The sequence below is a fragment of the Centruroides sculpturatus genome, unplaced genomic scaffold (genome assembly GCF_000671375.1).
Source record: "Centruroides sculpturatus isolate CEXI.00-Female unplaced genomic scaffold, Cexi_2.0 scaffold509, whole genome shotgun sequence".
In the NCBI taxonomy this organism is placed as follows: Eukaryota; Metazoa; Arthropoda; class Arachnida; order Scorpiones; family Buthidae; genus Centruroides; species Centruroides sculpturatus.
Window position 1 is genome coordinate 509,865 of NW_019384846.1, and position 26,570 is coordinate 536,434.

The 26,570-nt window shown below is 31.3% G+C and overlaps 1 protein-coding gene across 1 annotated transcript in view; it reads left to right on the forward strand.

Moving 5' to 3' along the window:
- LOC111630385 (histone-lysine N-methyltransferase SETD1-like) overlaps positions 1 to 24,772 on the forward strand; it is a 135,995-nt gene extending 111,223 nt beyond the window's left edge. Inside the window, exons 9-16 of the mRNA XM_023374476.1 lie at positions 757 to 823; positions 4,145 to 4,270; positions 9,558 to 9,786; positions 13,181 to 14,097; positions 20,103 to 20,272; positions 20,370 to 20,498; positions 23,291 to 23,548; positions 23,662 to 24,772. Coding sequence (XP_023230244.1) covers positions 757 to 823; positions 4,145 to 4,270; positions 9,558 to 9,786; positions 13,181 to 14,097; positions 20,103 to 20,272; positions 20,370 to 20,498; positions 23,291 to 23,548; positions 23,662 to 23,835 — 2,070 coding nt within the window. The 3' untranslated portion in view covers positions 23,836 to 24,772. The remainder of the gene's footprint in view (positions 1 to 756; positions 824 to 4,144; positions 4,271 to 9,557; positions 9,787 to 13,180; positions 14,098 to 20,102; positions 20,273 to 20,369; positions 20,499 to 23,290; positions 23,549 to 23,661) is intronic.
- The last annotated feature ends 1,798 nt before the right edge of the window (positions 24,773 to 26,570 follow it).

A 26,570-nucleotide genomic window follows, 5' to 3' on the forward strand; every position in this document is an offset into this window, starting at 1 on the left:
GTATTGAACGGTGACCAAAGGCAAAATTGGGGCTGATAAGAGGAAACATTGCGTTTAATGGTTTCCAGATGATGAGAACAATGTACAGTAAGGGCACAAAGTGTGAGATTCATAGAAAAGTTTTCCTAAGAATATTTCCAATCCTTTTCTCACACAAGAGAAAATGGGTTAGGGGGCGTTGGGTATAACTTTATGGAACAAAGGGGCAGTGGATCGAAAAAGTTTGAGAATCACTGATCTAGGTGAAATGCATTTGGAGGTAATAAATTTTTAAAAGTATCAGAATAAGAATTATTCCTTTTGACTATGTAGTGTAATTTTATATGCTTAATCTCTAAAATTGGCATAGAAATTCGTTTTTGCAACTGTTTTAAAATATTTTTGGAAAAACTTTATTAGCTTACTTATTTAGCTGCTTGCAACCTAGACGCACCCTTTAACTCTAGTGTCCATTTGATAGGATAATGAGGAAAAAACTGATTTGCTTTAGAATTTTTTTCCTGCTTTCAATCTTGGAGTAGGTTAGACTTACGTGAATCAGTATGTAGGCATATTTCTTACCATCTAAATCACTCTTGGCTTCAGAAATGATGAAAATTGTTGCTTTGATACTGTCAAATTTTTTCTCAAGTTTGCTGTTATTTCTTTATTATCAAGAAATAAATAATTTTTATATTAAAAAGACAGTCAAAATTTTGTATAGAAATTGTATTGCTGAAATATGAGTTAAAAGTAATAATTAAATAATATTATTAGGTTAAAAGGAAACCACCATCTCCACCTCCTATGGATGAAGATGATAGCAAGAGAGATTTTGATTCAGGTATGTTCAGTATTTTATTTTTAAATTTAAATAGATTATTATTTTGATATAACATTAATTACATTATTCTAATGCAAATAAGTAATATTTCTGTTTATTATATTACTAGCAGACTTTGCCACGCATTGTTGTGGCTCAAAATGTATCTATTATAAATTTATAACACTTCCCCTGTGGGGGGAATTTTTCGAAAAGTTTCTTCTTAGTGTACATTCTCTTGACGTACCCTATTAAAAACGCAATCAAAAACGCAAAAACCCACATCTAAAATAGTATCATAGAAGCAGAGTTCTTTACCGTAAGCCTTAATCCTAACCATCTCCCTTCAGTGGGGTTGAATTTCGGCACGTATATTATATAAAAACACATGCGTATTCGAATGCAGCGTTGTGTAAAAATTTCAAAGGAATCGGTAGGAACAAACGAACATTACATTTTTATTTATATAATTAGATAGAAGATGATCTGCTTTAGTTCATTTTCACAGAAAAGCGTAATGCCTTGCAGAAAAGCAAACTTAGGGCGTCATACTCGTAGCGCCATCTGTTGGATATAAAAGCCTTAACCTAGATTATATCTTTTAATTTAATTTATATGAATGTTTAATGGAATAATATACAGCCTATGTCCACCCTGAAGTTCCATTCTAAATATTGGTGAAAGAATTTTTGAAATCAGATGAGTAGTTTTGGAGATTACCTGCTGCATACAAACTTACATACGTACTTTAAATTGTAATTTAATGTCATACACAAATTTTTTTAGAATTTTAAAACTGTCTACAATGTGTAATAAATAATTATAATATTAACACCAATTTTAAAACAAAAAAATCTTTTTGAAATTTTATTTTGATAACATCATTATGAATTTTGATAAATCTGAAAGCAAAAATTTTGGAAGATATCAAGTCAACTTTACATAATGTGTAACAGATGTTTAGTAATTGTAAGTCAACCGTAGTGCTGTGGCAAACTAGGGTGCAGCAATGGCATGTTGAGGATGCCTCAAAATATAATGCCAAGCTGATCCATAATACTTCTTACATATATTACTAAAAGTACAAAAAGCACAATAACTCTACATTGATAAAGAAATTTGGGTGCTGCAAGAAAACAGTTACCAACTTGGGGTGCTATTATTAGAAAAAGTTGGAAAACACAGTATTAGGAGACTAGACATAGAACAAATTGCTTCTTGCTCTTGCCACATCAGTAGTGGAAATGAGTCAAAATAGATTTGAATGAAGGTGGCAATAGGGAAAAGAAACAAAACAGCATTAAAATCTCTAAAGTTTACACAAATGGAGAGTAATTCATGGTCAGTGATATATTTGAATTTTTTTAAGGCAGTGTGTTCTGTTTTTTCTTTCTTATAATGCTGGGGAAAATGCCATGACTAAGATTAGGAAGTCTTTTTGTATTAAGTGCGAAAAAAAGATATGATGCTTGTTCCAAAATTGTAGAAATAAGACAATATTAAAGATGATGTATTAAACTGATGCTCTTTGAAGAAAATTATAATAATAAAATAATAATAATACATACAACAAAATACTTCATTAAAAGCAAAATTTATTTGAATTGAGATTGACTTAGATCTCTAGTTTTTTTGTATATAATAAGAGTTGATTCTAATTTCTTATGTTCTCTAGAAATGATGAATATTATAACAACAGAAACTACAGTTATTATATTATACATTACCATATTTTGTGAATATTATACAACAAAAAAATAATAGCAAAATTAGTAGGATCTGACAGGCCAGACAATGTTTTCTGCATATCAATTTATACATTTGTATTACAGATTTATCATTGTTTACTAGTAACATATTTTTAACTGAGTGGAATTATTTGATTAATGATTACTTGCGTATACTTAATTTTTTCTGATAATTAAAACTTGAATCTTTTATTAAAATTTTGAGGCATAACTAGAACATTTTTTTAAAACTCATTCTGCACTCTGGGAACTAAGAAGGCTTTCTGTAATAGCCATGATGAGATTGGCCAGACCCACAATGGGAACTGCGGGGATGGTGAGGGACTGGACTCGACATATTTGGGGTGGATCTGTCCATGAAAAATTCCAGTGGTTTTTCAGTGATACGCTGACACCTTAATTGTTTCATCCATCTGGCTCCATAAAATTTTTCATTAATACATGTTAAATTGTTACCCACTCTGATATTTTTCTGTTTGGCAAGATAATACTTTCACCTCTTGTGTTGTTTCATTGTTTATTTCTAATCTGTGAAAACGATTACAAAAAATATAAACTGTTAAAATATCATATAGAATTTGTCTTTAAGTTAGATTGTTTGACATTCATTTGTATATTTTAAATGCAGTGAAAAATATTTCTTTGAATATTATTAAATTCCTTATTAAGAAATTATTGCAAAAATAATTTATTGTAATTATTATATATTTGTATAATAAAGCTACATTAGTGTCACCAACATGAAATTTTCAAATCAAAAGGATTTCTTGCAGAAAAATGAAATGCCAGATTTGAAGTGTACATTATCAGAAAAATCCAAACTTTTAAAAAAGATATTTTAGCCAAAATATATATATATATATATATATATATATATAAAATAATTTGACTATCACTATCTCATAGAGCACCAGAATAATATAATTAATGCTACAAGGTTTTAAAAACTACCGTTACATTTATCCACTTTATGGTGATTTAAAAATGACGAGCACAATTTTTGTTTGGAGCAAATAAAGTAAAGTCTCTGACATATATTGGCCTGCAGGTGTCAGATTACTGGATTTTGTATGTATATATGTATGTACTGTACAGTAAAAAAACACACTTGGCTAATTTATCATATTAATCGTGATTGTGACTGTTTTGCCAATGCAATAAACAACTAGTGATTGACAGTATGCATGTACAACTCTCTCTCTCTCTCTCTCTCTCTCTCTCTCTGTCATGTACTGAACATCAACATGGGGTAACAAAAATTTCATGTGCACCACCCTACAGAGTTTCAGATTACTAGATGTGTTGGACTGGTGAGTGACTGAGTCTAGAGACACTACTGTACTTTGAGAAAGTATACGTAAATGGAGCATTTGCTTGTTTAAGAAAGAACATCATTTAAAATTATATTAATTCTTTTTTCTCATTTATTCTTATACAGGATAATGTAGTTAGTCATATTAATTAATTATTACTGTAAAAATATTTATTTATGTTTTTAATAAAAAGTTTTATTTTATTTACATTATTTTAAATATATAAATTACAGCAAATTAATATGTATAAAAAAAGTAATTTAAGAATGTGATTTTTGTAGATAATGATATGGATAAACTGTACGATTCAGAAACTGAGAGCCCTATGAGACAAAATTCATTTCAAACAATGCAATCTACAGAAGAAGAGCCAAGTACTCAAGAAAGTGATAGTGATAGAATCTCGGGTATAGTTTATTTTTATAACATTAATTTTTATTTTTTATGTAAGTGTAATTCTGTTATTACTAAAATAATTCTGTTATTTACTTAGATTTGTTTACATGTTTTCATTTACAAGATTTTCTTTGCTCTAATTATAAAAATAGTTGGCTGAATGAAATTAGTTTTCTTTATTAAGTGATTTTAGCAAACAGGATAATTTTGGTTATTTTTTTAGCTTAAATATGTTATTTTTTGAGGTGGAACAGATGAAACTTTTTTTCCTCCTGCTATAAATAGACTCTTTCAAAAAGATTGCTACCATTTTAAATTGTTGTAATTACATTAATTATTATTTGAGAATGTTGAATTTTATATTGGAACATTGGAAAACCATAAGTTTCACTTTTGTCAATTACAATTTCTGAATGTATGCACTAGGGTGGCCCTTATATGAAGAAAAAAAATTTTTTTTCAAATTTTTAAACACATACCCCTTAATTCTTTTCAAATCACTAAGATTTACTTGCATACGAAATATTGATCCCCTACGATGACGATAACCTGTGCCAACTAAGCCTCAAAGTTTTTATAAAGTCATTTTTGACTATCACTCGACTACATCATTGTAATACATACGTACATACATGCATACATAACTAGATCATTGTAATATTAAATAATTGGGTAAATAAGGAAATAAGACAACAAAGAGTAATATTTAAAATTTGTATGGATGTAAATTATTGTGGATATTTTCTTTTCAATGTCTCCTTTTTACAGTACAGATACAGTTTTCTGTGTTCTTGCACACAGTATAAAAGAAACTGCTTCTGTTCTTCATCTGCAGTAATTAACCCATGAAAATCTTGTACTAATTTAACAGCTCTTTCAGCTGTATCATTCAACTGCCTTGAGAGAAAGAACCTTTCTTTTAGCTTGCACAAAAGAACCATTTTCTCCCTGTGAAAAAACGCTTTCCTGAAGGAAACTGCTTTCAATTTTTAACCTAGTAAACAGATTTTTGCTTTTCCTAGACACAAAACAATCCAAGGTTTTTTCTGAAACAAAAAGTAGGTATAGTTTGAATAAAATATAATTAAAGTACAAACAAAACATGTAGTTCTACATACTATACAAAGAGCTGGCTATTTCTTCTTTTGAAGGAATAAACCTTTTCCCGAAATTGGATATATCAATACTTTCCTGTTCCAAGTTAGCTACTATTTTCATCTTGGTTGTTTCATTGACTAAATCATTGAATAGTGATAATATGGCTATTTCCTTGGATAAGTACCACAAATGTTAACAAAACTTGGTCAAAGCTGCATGGGAAATTAATTTGGCAACTTTTTCGTATTTTTTTAATGTTTTTTAACCCTGTGTTAGTGAAGTGAATTTTTTTTTGGCATTAATGAAGTGGAGTGTTTGACCATCCCAACTTTTATTTGAGTCAATGAAGCATGTAAGTAAAAATGCATGAAGTTTTACTTATTTATTTGGTAAAGTCATGTCTTATTATACATATGATTATATTCAAGTATGATTACATATTACATTAGTACATAAATACGTGAAGACAATAAAAAAACAACATTTATCAAAACTCATTACATTAGATCTTCTTAGAAAACCAATAGTAGAAATCCAAATTGTTTTTCAAGCATCTTTGTCACTCCGATTCATCAGCTGATATTTTACTTTGACACTCAATGCAATTGACAAGCAACTTTCTATGTTCTTTACATGCATGTTTACCACACTCACTACACACTGTTTTTATATTAAAATCGTGTGACCTGGGAGAGAATGCATATCTATTTGCCCCATGTGGTGTGTGAGGATGGCAGGGCATTGGACATGCTGACAATATTCTTTTTATTCCCTCCTTGAGATTTCTTCTCAAATGTATGTTTTGCATTCTCTTCTTCAGATTATCTTCTATAAGCTGCATAGCCACTTTTTTGATGAAGATGCAGAGGCTTAGTTTTTTCTGAGTAGTTTGGTAATGTAGGTATAAGATGTAGGAATTTATGTTTGAAATGTTGAGAAGAGTATAGAAAACATTATGGGCCAACAACAGCTATTTTTTAATTAATTAATTAATTAAAGTGTCATACATGGCTGCTATCTGGTCGACCATATCAACTCCTCTTTTAGTCACATTGTAAAAGGTAATAATTTTAGGTTTTTTTTTTATCATCAGAATTTGGGTCAATTTTGTTGTCATAGTGCATACTGCTGAGAACAACATTTTTCTTCTATTTAGTCTGCATGGTATATGAAACCAGTGTAATTTTGTCTGTGAAACCAAACATACTGTCATAATTACATCTGTTTTTCGTATCTAAGAATTCTTTAGGAATTTCACACTTGTTTTTTCGAAGTGTGCCCACCGAACTCAATTGATGAACTTTGATTAGCATTTCAACTAGCAGGAAAGAAGTGAACCAATTGTCAAACGTGACATTTCTACCTGATCCTGAGATCTCTGAGATAAGCCTTGAGACTATAAACAATGGCTGAATTATCTACCTTGAATGGGATATCAGGCTGTTTTCCAACATATATTTCTATTTTACAAACATAATAAGTTTTTGCATCCACCATTGCCTGTATCTTTCCATGCTTGGATAGAATAAAGATATAGGTAATGGTTTGCTTGGTATATATTGTCTGAAGGAACATTTATAAACAGAAATCTTGATACGGTGCCTGTATTGCCAAATCTCATCCAAGCCAGGGTTTTATGTAAACTGTTACAATAAATAAGCAAGCGTCTTGTAATGCTTATTTGTCCTTGGCGTTCATTCTGAATTGAGACTGCAGCAAACATACTTTCAAAGAGTAAATAGCTCTAGCCATCCACCTTACTTGATGCATTGCACCCAGATGCCTGATTTTAATTTTTTTTCTTTATCTTCCCCCAAATATATGGTAGATAACTCGACTAATTCGTGGTAATCATCTCTTGCAATAGATTTTTGAAGTTTTCTCACATAGAAACATAATAATTGATCAATTTCCACATCATTGAAATGTTGTTTTACAAAATCAATGCACATTTGTATGTTTGTAGAATCAATGCTTTTCCAAGAGTCTTTAAATTTTTTGAACATCGGAATATCGGAGCTGTTAGTAACTTGGGGGATTTTTGTTTCAAACACACTTCTTGAAACTAGCTCATATATATGATGGCAACAAGCGAAGAGTAACAGCTTTCTCTTTCTAGTTTTTGTTCTAATAGCACACAAGCTCCATTTAACCACCCCATATTGGATGCTGTTGTGTCACTACACATTATTTGTACCTTGTCATTTAAATTCCAATCATAGAACGCATTTGAAACTGCTTGGACTTGGTGTTTACCAGAAGAACTGTCCAGTATTGGTACTGCAAGCATTTATTCCCTCTCTCCGAATGAAATAAGAATCGGTAGGCACTCTTCTTTAGAACTTCTAACGTTCAAGCCAGGTAACAATTTGCCATCCCAATGAACGGTGACTACTTCTGGCACATCATCCTGAAAATTGGATTTTATGGCTTCTGCTTTGTCCATCCCCACTTGTGTCCGAATCTGTTGAAGTGAAGATTTGTTGATTGAAAATTCATCAATACGAAGCCCTAGTGCTTCCACTGTAGCATGAAGAATATAAACGGAATCTCTAATGCTCAACTGGCATCTGTTTAAAGCTGTAACTAGTTTAGGCATAATGAAATCCATTCTTCCTCTTTTTACACTAGCTTCACAGTATAGACAGCACAGTATTCGATTCCTGAGAAAAAAAAGCTTATCCAGACCATTGTCAGAGCTATGAGAACTGTTGTATAGTTCCTGGAGTGGTGATTAAATCGTGCAATATTGAAAAAGTCGATGCAGCCTTCATAGAAATATTTTTGAGCCTTGTTCTCTCTACTACTATTTTTCTTTGCCTTGCCCTTTCTTCAATTTTTTATCTACACCCACCAAGCAGCTCGGACGTCCCAGTTTTCTCTGTTTCTGTAAGAATTTTTTATCTTCCTCTATTGTCATGCGTTCAAGGGCATTAGTGTGTGCGATTATCAAATAAGTTATCTAAATCTATTTGGAAAGTTTTCTCATGGCACTTATAAACATCTTGACTTTTCTTACTGTTTTTTTGCAACTCTCTCCATACGTGATAAAGATCCACCAATTTCTTGACACACTTAGGTATAGATTTTCTAGATATTCTAGCTTTTTCCCAAAATATGATACACTCACGTATTACAAGATTTGCGCTTTCACTCACAGTTAATTTAACTTCACGAATGTTAAAAAACAAAACTGCAAGTACTTGTCAATTTGACGGTAATTTTGCACCCGTAATTTGGTGGTTTATCTCTCCGACTAAGAAAATATGTTTTTTAGTGTTTCATAATTCCACTGACATCTTCGAAAAATAAAAATATGCGTGTTAATAGCCCGACAAGTTGTGTTAGAATGGTGAACAAAGCGAATACTTGCCACTTCTCTAGCGCAACATGTGTGGATATGATTCGATGCAAGTCGGCACAGGTTCTAGTGACCAAAATGAGCTGAAATTTATTGTGCAAGTATTTAAGGGTAAAATAAACAAAACTTGGCCATATGCATTAGAAAAAAAATATTCAAAAAATAAGGGACACCCTAGTGTGCACTTCACATTGCATGGCACACATCTGACTGATACTCAAATTTTTAGGCTCTCTATGGCATATTCATCATCATTCCTCCTGTAGCAGTCACATTTCTATGGCTCTTGTAGATAACTCATCTTGCACAATGACAAGTGATTCCAACTTTGTGAACTGCAGAACACAAAACACCTTCTTTTTGTAGAATTGTCATTTTCATTTATGGTGTTTCCTAGTGGATCACAAAGGACAACAAAATGTTTGACTGCAGGTGGGATTGCATAATAATTTTCAGATAAAAATTAACATAATTACAGTAATTTAAAATGGTAGAATCATTTTGGAAGACTATATATATATTAAATCAAATGTTTGATCTATTGTCTGCCTCTGAAATTGTACTAAATCAAATGCAGTAATAAATTAAAGTACCTCAAATGATAGAAATGATGTATAGATCTACATAAGAGTTAGTTTGAAGATCACATGATTTGGTGATAACAGTATTATGTGTAATGCAAAGCTGTATGTTTATTAATTTACAGATACTGACAGGTTCTGTATTTAATATTTATAGGAAAGATCATTAGTTTGATCATAAACAAGAGAATTCTAAACACACTGCATTTTGAAAGCTCACATTTTTTCACACAGAATCAATAATTATATCTATTTCAGAAGGCGAATCTAGTTCGGATGAAAGTTCTGACGAAGAGAGCTCTTCTGCTGCTTCAGAATCTGAATCTGAAATAGAAGAAAGCGAGGAGGAATCTGAATCGGAAGATGAGAAAACGGAGGATTCGCAAATTGAGACGGAAATGTTAAGTGATTTAGATTCTACAAAGGACACCGAAATGGCACCTATTTCTGAAATTGATGCAAAGAAAGAAAAGTCTATAAGCGAAAGGTATGTAGTATAATTTGAATTTATTGAAAATTAGTAGAACTTTTGTAACTTTTTGTAATCTGATATAAAATTTGAACATTCTGAGCATTAGCTTTGATACAAACTCCTAATTTGGATTTGATTGAAATTTTAGAAGAAATTATTAAATTTAAATTTAAATTTAGAGAATTTTATTGACAGAAACTTATTTACAAAGACAAATCAAAGTTATGGTTAATGTTATAGTATAAAATTTTAAAAATTTATTTTAAAAATGATTCCTAATAAAATTAAATAATTTTTTAAGTGGTGCTTTCTATAAAAAATTTTGACATTTGATATATAAGCATGTTTATATTTACATCAATCTGTGTTTGTTCCTGTGAAAGTCAGTAATGCTACAATTATTGTCATTCATCAATGAATGTCTATTCAATTTCCATATTCTTACTTCAACATTTCTGTATCTTAGGAAAAAGTCATTGTCATTCTGATTATAAAAACATATTTAACACATCAATAGATCGCTATTGCAGAGATTTAACCTATCCCATGTTGAAATTTTTATCTATTGCATGTGGCCACCATGTTGAATTTTTGTCGGTGTTAAGCCTAATGAAAAATTTTTTTAAAATAATAATCATTGCTACTGTATCATTAAAAATTATTTTTTTATTTTGCACAAACAAAATACAGTAGATCCCCCTATAACAGTGTTTTTCAACCTGTGGGTCGCGACCCCCAGGGGGGTCGTGAAGTTTTACACGGGGGTCGCGGGTAAAAGAAAAAGACAAGTGTTTGTAGGTCCTACACTACATTAAAAAAAACTAAAATTTCAGCGAGAAGGCTGTACTTGTTTATTATACAGTACAATTGATTTTTTGATCGACATTCAGGTCTCAACGATGGGTGTAGCCAGAGATGGGCCCGGGTGGGTACGGGCCACCGCAGAAAATGATAACCATAAAAAGTGTTGAGCTGACTTGCAAAAAGAAGTAATAAGTAGAAAAGTAGAAGTTGGAAATTCTCATCCTAAAGAAAAAGGTCAACAGCATCCCGAGCCCAATGTTGTAATGAACGTATGAAAAGGAAGTTTCATACGTTATGTGTCTTAAGTTATTGTCGATTCTTCTCAAATTCTCGTTTTAATCAATAATAATTTTTCTCAACAGAAAGAAAATTAAATACATAATTTTTAAAATCACTAATATAGTTTTAATATGGCCCTAGGGGGGTCGGCAGAATTTTTTAACTTGTAAAGGGGTCGCGTATTCAAAAAGGTTGAAAAACACTGCCCTATAAGATGGTACATACGTTCCGTTCTTTATGAATCAATTTTGTAGGAATCACAGTTTACGGACTACGGCTGTTTGAAAGGTTTTCTTCCATAAAATTAACGATTCTAGACTAATTCGACTCAACATTTCCAAAATACGTATATTTTTTTGGAAATAATCCGTATAAACTACGTTATAAACAAAAAATTGTAGGATTACTTACCAAGTGTGCACCGTTCGACTACGCCCGTTGCTAAAGCTTGTTTTTGTCGCGGAACAGCACATCAAACGGCGGCCGAGATTTCTGATATTATTTTTCTGCAAAAACTTCGTTGACCTTTGGAGACATCCTTAATATAAATAATTTTTATGGCCATTGAATAAGAAATGTTTCTTTCACAAGAAACGTATAAAATTACAGTGCTATATTAGACTTACGGTACCTAATTTACATACTGTACAGACGATAGCTAGCCTAAACTCTCCGTAGCGCCACTAGACGGCGAAAAATATATATATAATTATAATAAAGTTACAATAAATTAAGTTAATATATAATTATATATATAGTACCTAATTTATATATAATTATATGTACAGACAAAACTAAACTCAATTTACCCGCCTGAACGTCTGTAGCATGGCGCTACGAATGGCGGGAAAGTAGTTCGGCTGCCCAATGACGTTTTACGTAATTATAGGAGTTTTTTTACTGTTGTGTACGGATACCGCCACAATTTTTTTGCCGTCTTATAGGAATCGTAACTATAGGAAACAGTTTTATAGGGGGATCTACTGTAAATATATTGAAAAATATAAAAACAAAAAAATTATTTTAAAAGTTCGTTATAATATAAAAATTATGATGCATTGCAACATCTAGTATCAAAGATGTATCGATACTGTAATGAGATATATTGGGTTTAACTCTGCAGGTCAAAGGTCATGACCCTGATATATGTCAGGAATAATACAGGTGAGGTTAAGCTTGTTTATACATTACATCCAATCAAGTGATATGTGGAGGAGTCTGTCATGAGAAAGTTATACAAATATCAATTATATATCAACTAGAGCAGTGTGTTTCAACCTGTGGGTCACGACCCCCAGGTGGGTCGCAAAGCCATACATGGGGGGTCGCGGGTAAAAGAAAAAGATAAGTGCTTGTAGCTACAATAAAAAAAACTACAATTTCAGTGAGAAGGCTGTGCCTGTTTATTTTGCAGTACAATTAGTTTTTTGATCAATATTTAAATCTCAACAGAAAGAAAATTAAATACGTAGTTTTTAAAATCACTGACATAGTTTTAATATGGCCGTGGGGGTTGGCAAAATTTATTAACTTGTAAAGGGGTCACGTATTGAAAAAGGTTGAAAAACACTGAACTAGAAAATGCTCTAAAAAAGGGACTGAAAGCAAAGGGTGTTTTGGTTAGCAGGCTAAGTAAATTTTGAAAGCTTCAGACATAACACTTCCTATTAAGATACTGTACAAATTAACTTTCTAGATGTCGATTATAGTTGGACATTTTCAACAATATTTTAGCCACTGCTACGACTGTACACAATGATGATTTTTTTATCTGATCTGAAACAAATGTAGCACAGTTAAACATTTGAATATCTGTAATCAGTTAAGTGCTTGCAATAAAAATTGTGTGGCATTGGTAATGTTTCCTTTGAAGATTGCAAAGAAACTGAATCAAATAATAAAGGATGAGGACACAAAAGATATTCTTATAAAAGAAAATGTGCAACAAAGAAATGTAGCTGCTGTATGCAAAATTTCCATAATGGTATCTACACTGTAAGAATTAAGCCAAAATCTCTGCAGTTGTCATCTATTGATATGTTATAATTTCCATAATAAAAAAATATGCAACAATGACTGTTTTTTTCCTAGATACATCATAATATATGTGACAATATTGACATTCACTAGCAAATGTCAAAGAACCTTAAAACAACCTGATTTCTAACATACACTACATTTGTGTGGTGATTATCAACATTTGCTATTTATTGTCAACATTAGCAGCATTACCCACTTTTACAGCAACATATGCATTATATCAATATTCAGAAATACACAAAACATTGAAATTGATAAATGTACCAATTGTTTTTTTCTTCTTTAGTGTTACTGAAGATAAGAAGACAACTGATTCTGTTGAAGAGCAATCAGTGATATCTAACAAAATTAAAGATGCTGTGTTTGAAAAAGTAAAAATTAAAACAGAAGTTTTTGATGATAATGCTGCAGACGTTGAAATGTCCAAAAAGAAGACGTCCGAGTTGATGAATGAAACTGAGAAACAGATGCTATCAAAAGAAGAATCCAGAAGCTTAGAAAATGATGCCACTGAGGCATTATTGGCATTGGCGGCAGGCTTTAACAGTTTTACAGATAACCATGCTTTTGAAGACAAACAAAAGATTGAAAGAGCTAAAAATGACTATGTAAAATCAGAAATAACTTGGAAAGAAGAACTGGTTAATGGTGAAATGGATGTTAGTGTTAGCACACTTCCCGAGCAAGAGTTACCGTGCGTGACATCGAAGGTGGAGGAAGTTTCTACTGTCAGTATGGATGTCGATGTGGCACAAGAGGTTCCAACAGAAGTTCCAGAACATCACATAGTTCTGGATCACTCGTACTGTATTCCATCATCTGTGAAATTAGCAGACGTGAATAAGTTAGATTCAAATGTCGATTCGGTCATCGAATCTGTAATAAGAGGACCTCCCGTAATGTTAGATCATGAATATATTCGAACTAGATTACCCTCTCCTGAACCGAAATCCAAACAGAAGAAACCTTCCAAATCTCGCAGGACAAAACTTAAACCCATAGTTCAGGAAATAGAAGAACCTGAGACTAAAGTTGTATTCCAAAAGAGGGAAGTTTTAGAAGAAATGAATATTCTGTATGAATTTCTTAAAACGGGAATAGATGCAGAAGATGTGCAGCATCTAAAAAGAAGTTATGATGCAATGCTACAAGACGATATTCAGTTATACTGGTTAAATGATACCCATTGGGTTGACCATCCTCATATCCTTTATTTACATTCAGTGAAATTTATTTTAATAATAAATGTTACATCTTTTAATCTTTAAAGAATAACATCAGTTTATATTATTAAGATTTTTAACAATTTTTAGTGCATAAATCTTATTATATTATACAGAAAACAAAAGTGCACTTTACATCACTTTCTGTATGAATTCCATTAATTTTTGATGTGCACATATTAAAATATTAAATTTATTCTTTATATTTAAGATTATATATTAAAGTTTACTAATTTTAACAGAATTCACCATTGTTCAAGTACATCAATTGTATTAATGTACAGTGGAACCTCACTTAACGAGTACCTTGCATATGAGCAAACAAATGAGCAAAACAAATTGTAAAAAATGACTCACTTAAGAAGTGACGAGAAGAGGGGAAGTCCCGGATTGTGTGCATGCTCCATCAGTCTGTGTTTAGCACTCGTCCTGCTAGCATATTTGTGTTGCTCATGATCAAACATTTTTTCAAATTTGTGTTTACACATATTACTTATCAACATCAACAACCATAGCCTGTTATATAATAAACACGCCAAAGATATGCCAGATTCTTGGGCTATGTAAAGGTTATAATTAAATATTAGAAATTAAATAATTTGACTAGAGAAATTGCGGCCTAAGTTTTCATCTCTAAAACATGAACGTTGAGAGCTGCCATCTTGTAAGCCTAGAAGTTTGACAATGGTGTTTGGAATGTTGAGCATAATTTTAATGATGTTCCAAACACCATTGTCAAACTTCCAGGCTAAGATGGCTGCGCTCAATGTTCAATGTTCATGTTTTAGAGTCTAAAACTTCAGCCACAATTTCTCTATTAGAAATTAATTAATTTGACTAGAGGTAGGCATTTATGCTGCCATCTCATATTAAATTTGATAATTATAAATAAATAATTTTTAATTTAGACATTTCTAAAATTTAATTTGGAATTGGGTTATTAAATTTAATACGAGATGGCAGCATAACTACCTACCACTAGTCAAATTATTTAATTTCTAATATTTAATTATAGCTTTTACATAGACCAAGAATTTGGCATGTTTATCAGACATATTATCTATGATTGTTTTTTTTTTTTTTTTTTCTTTTTTCTGCAAATGGAATTTGCACTTCTGTGCTAGAAGAAAAGATGAAGCTGATTCATGCTCCTTAACAATGTATATTGTATAATTGTCTTTGAATATATGTTATATATACAATATTTGAATATTTATTTCAGCATGGAATGCATTATCATATTTTACATTAATTTATATGGGAAAAACTGTTTCCCTTAGCGAGTGTTTTGCATTATGAGTAAGATTCTGGAACGAATTATGCTCGTTAAGCGAGGCTCCACTGTATTTTGTATCATTGAATCCTGCATATTATGCTTTTAAAACGGTTTATGAACTTGTTAATACCAATTATTACTGTAAATTGGCATCATTTTTTGAAATTAAATACTGAAAATTATCATCATATAAGCAAATACAAATATATTTATCAGTTGGCTATTAGATTGGTGTATTTATAAATGGTTGCTCTTATCTCAGAATTTCAGTTTACAATTATGTGTAACTGAAACTGAAATGAACTGAATGGTTTTAATTTGTTCACCTGATTAGTAGTTGTTGTTCTTATATAAGACACAAGCAATATAAATTGTTATTAGTCAGTTAATTTAATAAGTTTTCTGAAATGATTTAAAGCTCTTTCAAATTCTTTAATGAAAGAATTTGAAAATATTGAAGTACTGATGAATTTGTTTTTTCTGTTATCATTAGTAGAAGACGAATATTGAAGTTTACATAAAAGATAACATGGTAACTTGTCTAAAGGATTTTTAACATAACATTCTTGGATATTAAAAGTTTTATTTGATTCATTATTTACAAACATTGCTTATTAATTCGTGATCATTTAGTGTGTGATAGAAATTTTAATTCACTGTTTGATAAGTAAGAGTTGGAATTGTTATTTGCAAATAATTTGGAAATAGTTGATTTTATCATCAGCTGTTTCACAATTTCCCACCTTGCTTGGAATTTAATTATTTTTTTGCAAAATGAAAATCTGATACTTCACCAATCAAAACTCTTGTTATTTATTAGATAGAATTTAATCATTCTCATTTCTGCATATGAAGACCTTTGATAATTCTAAAATATGATAATAGTGGCAATAAGATGCATTGTTTGTGTGTGAAAATGACAAAACTAATCACAAAAGGATTGACTTTTATCTGCATTTTATTTTGCAGAATTGTTTATATTTTTATATTTTAATTTATGAATTTTAATAATAGTCATGTACAGTCTTATTAAAGGATGGGTTTGAAATTTTTTGCAGTACATACTCAATTCTAAGATGCACTTTTTGACCCATTTTTAGTTGTTTGAAATTGAGTTGCATCTACAATCAATAGTGTCTTACATTCTCAGTCCAAAACAAGTAGCAATTATTGTATATGGACCTTGTGGTATGCTTTGCACCATTAATAAACATTTTGGCTACACTGCTGAATGATCGCAAATGAACTTTGAATTGAATGCTCGCTACCAGTAAACTCCTTTTTAATATTTAAAATGCTTTCAAGATGACTTGTTGTTACTTACCAAAACTTAATTAAATTTATTTATTTTTTAAATTTTTCCTCTAAAAAAAAGGAGAATCCTTAAACTTTATTTCAAACTTGTGGCATAACTTAGAATTACGGAATTGAATATTATTTATAAGTGCATTCAAAGCTTGCTACTTTCCTTAAAATTTTCTGTAATATAAAAATACAATTGATTACTTTTCAAAATTTTATCATTACTGAGTGTCTTCAACCAAAAACTTTTAATCTTTAATTTACTCTTTACTCATTGCATCTTTATTTTATAGTTTTCTTTTATTTGTAATCTCCCAAACTTTCTCTTTTCATTTTATCCTTGGCTACCTTTTCTTCTTTCTAGTTCTGCATGTATAATAAGCTTTAGTATTCTCTTGTCCACAATACAGGGTGGTGCAAGGTTGGGAACCAGGAAGAGTTGGAATTTTGCACATTCAGGGAAAATTTGGGAAATTATTTTAAAATACCTGGAAAATGGTTCGTAATTGTGGTACATCAGAATAATGTAAAATTGTTAGAAAGATGTTAGAAAGATTTTACACAGAATATGTAAAATCTTTCTAACATTTTTTGAAGATATACAGTATAACCATTTATGGTGTAAATTTGCTACTATTTGCAGTGAGCCAAATCACATGACTCACTTTGCTGCTTGTTTCTTGCCAGTTCATGCTTACTAGCAGCATGTTCAATGGATAGATGTACCAAATATACTAGCAGAGTTGTCAAGTTTGGGTTTTTTACCTTAAATTTATTTAGTAACTTGTGGTAAAGGTTAAAAATGATGAGACTTTAATTACTACACTGCAGACCATGATGTTACTACAAGTTTGTGAAATCTATCACACATTGTATCAAAAATTAGTAGAAAAATTACAATTAAAGGTATAGAATAAGTTTTTGTAGCAATAAATTTACAATGTGTAAAAATACCAAGGGAGTCCGATATTAAAGATACAGGCAAAAATTACACTAACATTTATAATTAAAGAAAATATTTAATACATTTCACAGAAACTACATAATTTTATTTATTTCTCAACATAATCTTCATAAACATTGAGACATTTATCCAGCGTGACCCTAGTTTGAACATCCATCCAGGATACTGTTGTTTGTCAAGTAGTCCAGAATGGAGTCTTGCAATTTCTCCCGATCCACAAAATGTTTCCCCACCAAAAATTTCTTTAAAGGTTCAAATAAATGAAAATCCGAGGGGGCTAAATCTCCACAAGTCAAACCAAACCAAACTGTGGTTGGCACAGTGGAATTGAGAGATCCTGTAACATCCTCCGTATAGTCCAGATTTAGCCCCTTTTGGATTTTCGTTTATTCGAACCTTTAAAGAAATTTTTGCCAGGGAAACGCTTTGCGGATCGGGAGGAATTGCAAGACATCATTCTGGACTACTTCAAGCAACTTGACAAGCAACAGTACAGTGAAGGGATGTTTAAACTCGTGTCACACTGAGATAAATGTCTCAATGTTTACAGTGATTATGCCGAGAAATAAACAAAAGTATGTAGTTTCTATGGAATGTATTAAATATTTTCTTTAAATATAAATGTTAGTGTAATTATGGCCTGTACCTTTAATATTGGACTCCCCCTCATATAATGATCTATTATACAGTACATGGCATTTTGTTAATATATAAACAATGGATGTAGCAGAATTTTGGTCTGGTTTTGCCTCATTACATCAAATTTTATGCTAAAGCTACTAGATATTAGTGATATTTATCAGCCTTATTTGACGTCATGATGCATTTGTGCCAGTCGGCTTAAGATTGCAATTTACTTTTGTTGTCAGCTGTACAGGTATTATTTGGCTAATTTGAATTCCATCATTGAGTTGTTGTTTAACCAATTATGAAGTAATTTTGCTTGTTTTATATTTTTCCCATTTTATATTAATATTTATTAGAAATAAATACCTATTTGATAACAAATGAACAAATAGGAAAGGTAGCCTACTTGTGAAAAACCAGTGTTTTATAATTTTAAACTTGCCTAAAATCAGTCTGTAATTTAAAGAGAATAGCAGGTCTTGCAAAGTAGTCACACTACTAATAATACACTCAAAATAGTCTGCATTAAATTTGTTCCTTGCTCATATAATTTGGGCAACTTATAAACACACGCAACTGATTTATAAAAATTTCATAAATTTTAGAAGTTTCCAATCATGAACATGCATACATATTCCCGTTCATGCATGCACACTTAATATTATTGTGTTACTAATTCTAAAAGCTATTTAAAATTTTAACTTGTGAGCATTTATGTTTGTGGAATCACCTTACCAATTTTTATAAATTGCAGGGAAAATATTCTGATTATATACGACAGGATAAACCTTAATTTTTGGCATGTGTATTAGAAACATAACTATGAATCACAATATTGAATAAAAAAAAGTATTTAGGTACAACTAACACAATTTTTGAGATCACTTAAAAATTGCATGCAGTTGATTCTTGCATCATCTTTATCTCAAAAACCTGCATATAAAAATCATCTCATCGTTAGCATTAATATAAAAGGTACGTAACTTGACGCTACATTATTGGAATTAATTGAAAAAAATATGGCTTTTAGGGAATTAATTGAAAATTTCGGGGGTGTCTCGTGTCTGGATTCACAAGTGTCATTAACAGCAACATCGTATGCTAACAGTATCATTAAAAATGACAGTTTGGTGATTTGTTATAGATTTGATTCATTAAAGGTGTAGAGTATCATGCTGCTAATGACAAATTAACTAACATTTATTATCATAAGAATTGTCATTACCACTTTCAATTCCTTACCAACCATAGAAAAGGAAAGTTTTACTTTATGTAATTTTAGCACTTGAGTGACTGGCTGTTATTGTGGAAGTATGATACAAAGTATGAATGTTAGAATTATTACCAATTGTTACACAATTCCACCTAATTAGACTACTAAATTTTATATGCTTGCTGGACTCCGATTAATAATAGCATATTTCTCTTTCTGTTACTCCAAGTGGTAAAAGATAAAATTATGATTTTTGGGTAAAAAAAGTAAATTATTGTACTTCATTCATTGAAATTCCATTCTGTATAATAGTTATATACATGTTACACTATAAGACATAGCCTGATATTCTGGTTTTTGAAGAATGCAGATGAAATTCAATGGTCAGGGAAAAATCTGAATTTTGGGTTAGAAAAGTCTGGGAACTTTTTAACCAATTTTGGTAGCCATCCTGATAATAGATTATTTATATTTTAATTACATTTCTACTGTATTGTTCTCATTTACATTCTGTAAGATTCCATTTTGTTTTGATTTGTATTATTGCAATCAATTTATTTACATTTTTAAAGATAAGATCGTATATTTCTTAACAAATATCACCAACTAATGTTCCTCTTCCACCTAAGAAGAAGAAGAAAGACGAGTACAGTCGGATACATGCAACGGGTTGTGCACGCACAGAAGGTTACTATAAAATGGATATGCACGAGAAAGCGCATCACAAAGAACAAGTTGCTAGTACAATTTTAGAATCGATCGAAATAGAATTGGTAAGAGTCGGCAAATTTATATATCTTTTAGAAAAGAGCAGTCTTTCGTTCATCGAAGTGACGGCATTTATATAAATTGTCGTAATTTTTCTGACAGGATCCCACAAGCAAAGCTAGAATTGCCGCACAGGCTACAAGAGAAGCACGATCGAATCAGAGAAGGTTGCTGACGTCTCTCGGCGAGAGCGATTTCACAAGTGACCTCTTAAAATTTAATCAGCTCAAGGTATGACTTGAATATTTTTATTTTTAATGGAATTTGTAACACACAACAATTTAGGGAATTAATTTTTAATCAGTTTTCTGTGTAGTGTTTACAAACAAATTAAAACTAGCTTCAATTATGATTATAAAAACAAAGTATCTGTAGATAAGTAATTATGATGAGGATGATTATTATTTTCTAAACTGTACTGGAAATAATAATAAAAGTATATTGAAGAAACATAAACTGTCATCTTAAATTCATCACTCATATTCACCAGAGTACTTTTTAACTATTTTCTGGTGAATGCAAGTGATGGGTTTAAGAGGACAATTTGTTTTTTGACATATATTTTTCATATATAAATGTTTTAACAAAAGTATTGTTATTGTTTCTGGTAATATGTTTTGTCTATGAACAGGCTCTTTTAAGAATTATATCCAGTTACAATTTGTTAAGGCTTATTTATTTTCTAAAATAAAATATTATAATCTTGTTATTAAATATTATAACAGTGAAATTCTGAAACTTGTGGGAAGTACTCGACCTTTAAAGTATTCCCCCTGCAGGAACAAAGAAATAAATCACACACTCTACAAATCCAATGCAAGGAACTTAAAGTTTATTTCAGTTCTTCCAATCACTTCTCTGTCCATTCGCTATAACAGTCCAACACTATAATAAAGGAACACAAAAAGAAACAAACTTGCAACTCTTTCATCTATATGTCTTCTCTCTTTGCCTTTTCTTTTAAAACGTCCCACTTCCTCCTTGAGCATGCGCAGTATCCCTCCTTGGTCCAGGTTCTTTGGTGGTCATTGAGCCCCAGAGGATTTAAGACTACCTTAACTACAACATTGCCCACCCAGACAAAAGAGCTGGTCACACGATAGAACACGTGGTCTTCAGACCTCAAACTACTTTAACTTTCCTTCTACTGTGTTCTTATATTTTTATTTTTTCATTTGTTTTTGAGTTACTTTGACAAAATTAAGGTTATCATTGTAGCGATTGCTTAACTCTTAGTTAGCAAAAGTTACGTGACCAGACTGAATGGAATATGTCACAGAGTGCATTGAGCTGTTGTTGTTCTAGTAGTTGCTGCTGCTGCTGTAAGTATTTGCATGTTAGTTTTATTTTCCTTCTGAGTCTATTATTATGTAATTTAAATAGTTTCTTTGTTAATCCAGTAGTCTATTGAAGAATCATAATCCAGTAAAGTTTTTTCTATAAAATATTTGAGCTCTAACTAGCCAGGTGGTAATTTTTAATGTTCTGCTGTATGTTTACTGGTTTGCCAATATATAACTTTCAGGTAGATGGTCGATAAGAGCTTTCGATCTGTTTTAATCTGGTTTGTTAATATTTCTTCATACAAAAATACTTCTCTAGCAACATTATTTTGTTTCAACAGATTATTGTTTACTCCTTCTGTAACTAGATCTATTTGATCTCGTAGTATGGATCAGATTTTTCAATTTTCTGTTGCGGAATTGATCTTAAAATAAATTCAAGGAACGATAGATAGAAGACATTGGAAGAAACAAAACTATATACAATATTTATTTTCCTAATATAAAAAGCAAAAGTCAATTCATTTTTTATTGTCAATTGTTATTTTTTAATTGATATTAATGCAAATTTTATATTTAAAATGTTTTTTAATTAGAAGTTTAATTTTGTACATGTACATATGTAATAGAATACTGTATATGCTGATACTGTACAGAATCAAAACAAATACAGGGTCTTCCAAAAAGAATGCTAAATCACTGCAATATGTTAATCGTTATCTGAGAAATGTATGACATACATCAATTGATAGAGTAACCATTGGAGTTTCATCTACCATCTGCATTCAAACGTCTTTGCGTTCTGCAGTCCACAAACTGTTAGTCGGTCATCATTCTGCAATGTGAGTTTCGCAGATAATTTCAAAGTGATCCATCGCGTAAGGTAGACGTTCTTGTCGAACGACGACGACCGATTCGGAGTTTGCCAACTTCAGAACGCAAAAAGCCTTCTCTGTTGCAGAGTTGCCATTTTTGTTTACAACACTTCCTAGAGGCAGTAGACAAAAAGGCGTTTGAATGCAGATGGTAGACAAAGCTTGAAAAATCACTCTATCAATTGGCGTGCAATGCATACTTTCTCAGATAATAAACATGGTTTAAAATGGTATATTCTTTTCGGAAGACCCTACATTTTGTTGTATTTTCAAATACAATTTGAAGAAATTAAGAGTAGATATTGTAAATCAGCGCTTCAACTTTGTATTCTTGGACTAGTGGGGTTTTTTAAGATTGACTGAAGAAACGTACAATAACAAAAAATCAATTTTAAGAAATGGATTTTTAGTGTCATTTTCAATTATTTGGGCCAGATTTGATTGCTTGTTCATTCCTGTAAAAAATAGAGAAAAAGTAATAAAATAAAATGTTTTAAAGTATAAAAATATGAAATTTTAAGTGAAATCTTGGCGTGGCCTGATACTGTTTATAGACCAGCACCCAAAGTACGAGTAGCACTTGTTGACGGTTGGAGGTGCTATCTGTAAAATTATAAATATTTCAGTAGTGAGAAATACAGGGCCATAAATTAACATTATCACAATAGATGTAAAATTCATAATTAGAAAACAAAAGTGTTACAGAATGTGTAAGAAATTAATATTCGTATACACGACACGGTTGATGTTAAAGATTAATCCCGTTGTGTAAATAGCGTCCAACAATATTTGTCAACATAAATAGACGTATATTTAAAATTTGTAAGAATTACATATTAATTTAAATTTTTGTATATTTTAATAGTTTCGAAAGAAGCAATTGAAATTTGCCAGGAGTAGAATCCACGATTGGGGTCTGTTTGCGTTAGAACCCATAGCGGCCGATGAAATGGTAATCGAATACGTGGGCCAGATGATACGTCCGATCGTGGCCGATCTGAGAGAGACCAAGTACACAGAACTGGGAATCGGAAGTTCGTATCTGTTCAGGGTCGATTCCGAAACGATCATCGACGCGACGAGATGTGGAAATCTGGCCAGATTCATCAACCACAGTTGTAACGTAAGTGCTTTTTGTTTTTTCCCCTTCGTTTTAACCATCGGTAAAGTAAGCGGGCAAAGGAACTACACTACTATAGTTTTAAAATTCATTTTGGGCCGCTTAATCTCTTTCAGCCCAACTGTTATGCAAAGGTTATTACCGTAGAGGGACAAAAGAAAATTGTTATCTATTCCAAACAAGCGATCAACGTCAATGAAGAAATCACTTACGATTACAAATTCCCCATCGAAGACGAAAAGATACCGTGTCTGTGTGGTGCTCCGCAGTGTCGTGGTTATCTGAACTAAAATTCTGCGAATACCATTTCAAACAAATTGCATTTTATGATTTGTGCATTAATATTGCCATGTGATTGTGAATAGTTTTTTCTAGGAATTTGAACCCAGTTCATCACGTTATGTTAAGTAAAAAAGAAAAAAAATTGTAAATAACGGTAAATAATATGTACATAATATAAAAAAATCTCTCCTGCCTAAGTGTCGTTGCCGTGTCTCATTTTAGCTTCTCGTTCAAATATATTGGTGCTGGTGTCGAAATGCCGTGGTGTCTTCTGTTTTTCTCGTACGTTCTGCAAAATTATTTACCGGCGAAATGTCATTTAGAGATTTAAAACAGCATCATCGTATCCAAATTGTGTTTTATATAAAAAAACAAAAATACTGATTAACGTTTAGAAATCAGTAAATTCTTCCTATAATAGGATGAAATGTACAGAATATTGAGTTTATCTCCCCCAGAAAACAATAAAAAGAAGATGGCTTAAACAGATCGAAAAGAACGGAAAATATTCATAATTTCATCTGTAAATATTCATTATATATGTGTTAAATGCAGAGAATAAATCTCAATTTTATCTGAGAAATTTTGAATGTGTGGATAGCGATCGAACTGGCAACTTTTTGGTCGGTTCTTTAATTTTGTATAATGTTGAGGAGTCATTAAACATTATGGTTTTTAACCATTGCAGTTTGATTATGTTGTTTTTCGAATGGAAATCGTCGTCCAGACTAATATTTTAATTTCGTAAAAGATACTCCCATGTGATTTTGAAAGTAATGTCATGTGATGAATGTAAAATGTCAATAAACGTTGAGTGCTACCTATGTAATTGCCTACATAGTAGCAAGTTTTACACAGACATTTATTTTATTTTTTTTCTACATGTTAAGTTAAAGTACAAAATGATACAAAAAATGCACATTGTTTTATTATATAATTACTTCATCCAATCATATTTTTAAAATAAAGCAGATATAGATTATATATATATATATAAAAATTCCATTTTATCCAACGTCTTTTCACATTTATAAATTTGAATATATTCATTTCATCATAGAACTATATTTATTATGTGATATTTTGATATAATATGTACACAAAAAATACTCAATTTAACTACGAATGGGTGTGTAGAGATTTATAAAATGGTCGATTATCTTTTTAAATAGTTTTTTGATGTCGAAAACTACCCTTTTAGTACAAAAAAGAAACAATTTATTCTATATACAAACGATAAAAATCATAAAACGACGGTCGATCGCTTCGATACTTTTTGTTACCTTAAATTATTTTGTTTCGAAAAGAAAGAAATTTGTAACGTTTTCTCTCTCCGAAAGCTTGTCGAGAGATTAATTTATATTAAGAATTTATTGCCATTCGTCAGAGGTAGAACCGAGATTAATAATGTTATGTTTGTACAACAATGTATTGAAACATTTAGAATGATTTTTCTTTAATAAAAAACAATAATAATAAAATTGCAATTGTTTTTAATACATCTTGCCTTCGACCAGCGTGATAATTAAAGTAATTCCACTACTTTAAATATCTTTCCTATAAATAAAAATGCCTTTTGTTTCGTTGGTGTTCGAACCCATTAAAATTTGCAAACATCCGAGAGGTTTCCCCACTAGTAACACCAGGTTTATGCCGAAAATATTTCGAACTAGCTGTAACCTTGTCCACGGGATGTCCTTTATTGGGAGATTGGTTCGTAGCGGCGTATACATTCCGATAAAGAACAACCCGTGGACTGCGATCCTATTTATTCGCGGGACGTTCTCCTTCGGGAATTATATACCACTACGAACCTCTCAATAAAGGACATCCCGCGGGTGAAGAGACGATTACAGTCCGATTTTAGTGTCTGAAAATAGAAGAGGAAATTTTAGAACATTCTATAAATACACCGTTAAGGTTAGTTGTATTATAATACTGTTATCTATGTTATTTATTATTAATATTATAAAGAGGTAATGTTTGTATGTATGTAAGTTTGTATGCAGCGGGTAATCTCCGAAACTACTCATCCGATTTTAAAAATTCATTCACCAATATTTAGAATGGAACCTCGGAGTGGACATAGGCTGTATATTATTCCGTTAAACATTCATATAAATTAAATTAAAAGATATAATCTAGGTTAAGGCTTTTATGTCCAACAGATGGCGCTACGAGTACGACGCCCTAAGTTTGCTTTTCTGCCAGGCATTACGCTTTTCTGTGAAAATAAACTAAAGCGGATCATCTTCTATCTATCTATATAAATAAAAATGTAATGTTCGTTTGTTCCTACCGATTCCTTTGAAATTTTGACACAACGCCGCATTCGAATACGCACGTGTTTTTTTTTTTATAATATACGTGTCGAAATTCAACCCCACTGAAGGGAGATGGTTAGGATTAAGGCTTACGGTAAAGAACTTTGCTTCTATTTATACTATTTTAGATGCGGGTTTTTGCGTTTTTGAATGCGTTTTAATAGGGTACGTCAACAGAATGTACATTAAGAAGAAATTTTTCGAAAAATTCCCCTCCCCCCACGGGGGAAGTGTTATAAATTTATAATAGATACAATTTGAGCCACAACAACGCGTGGCGGGGGTCTGCTAGTAGTATTATAAAAATGCAATTGGAGTTTTAATAAAAATATTTCGACTCTAGGACTTTTGAGCGGGTAACGCTCATCTTCGAGAACACACGGCAATAAAAAAGACAGGCAAGATGGTCGTATCAATTT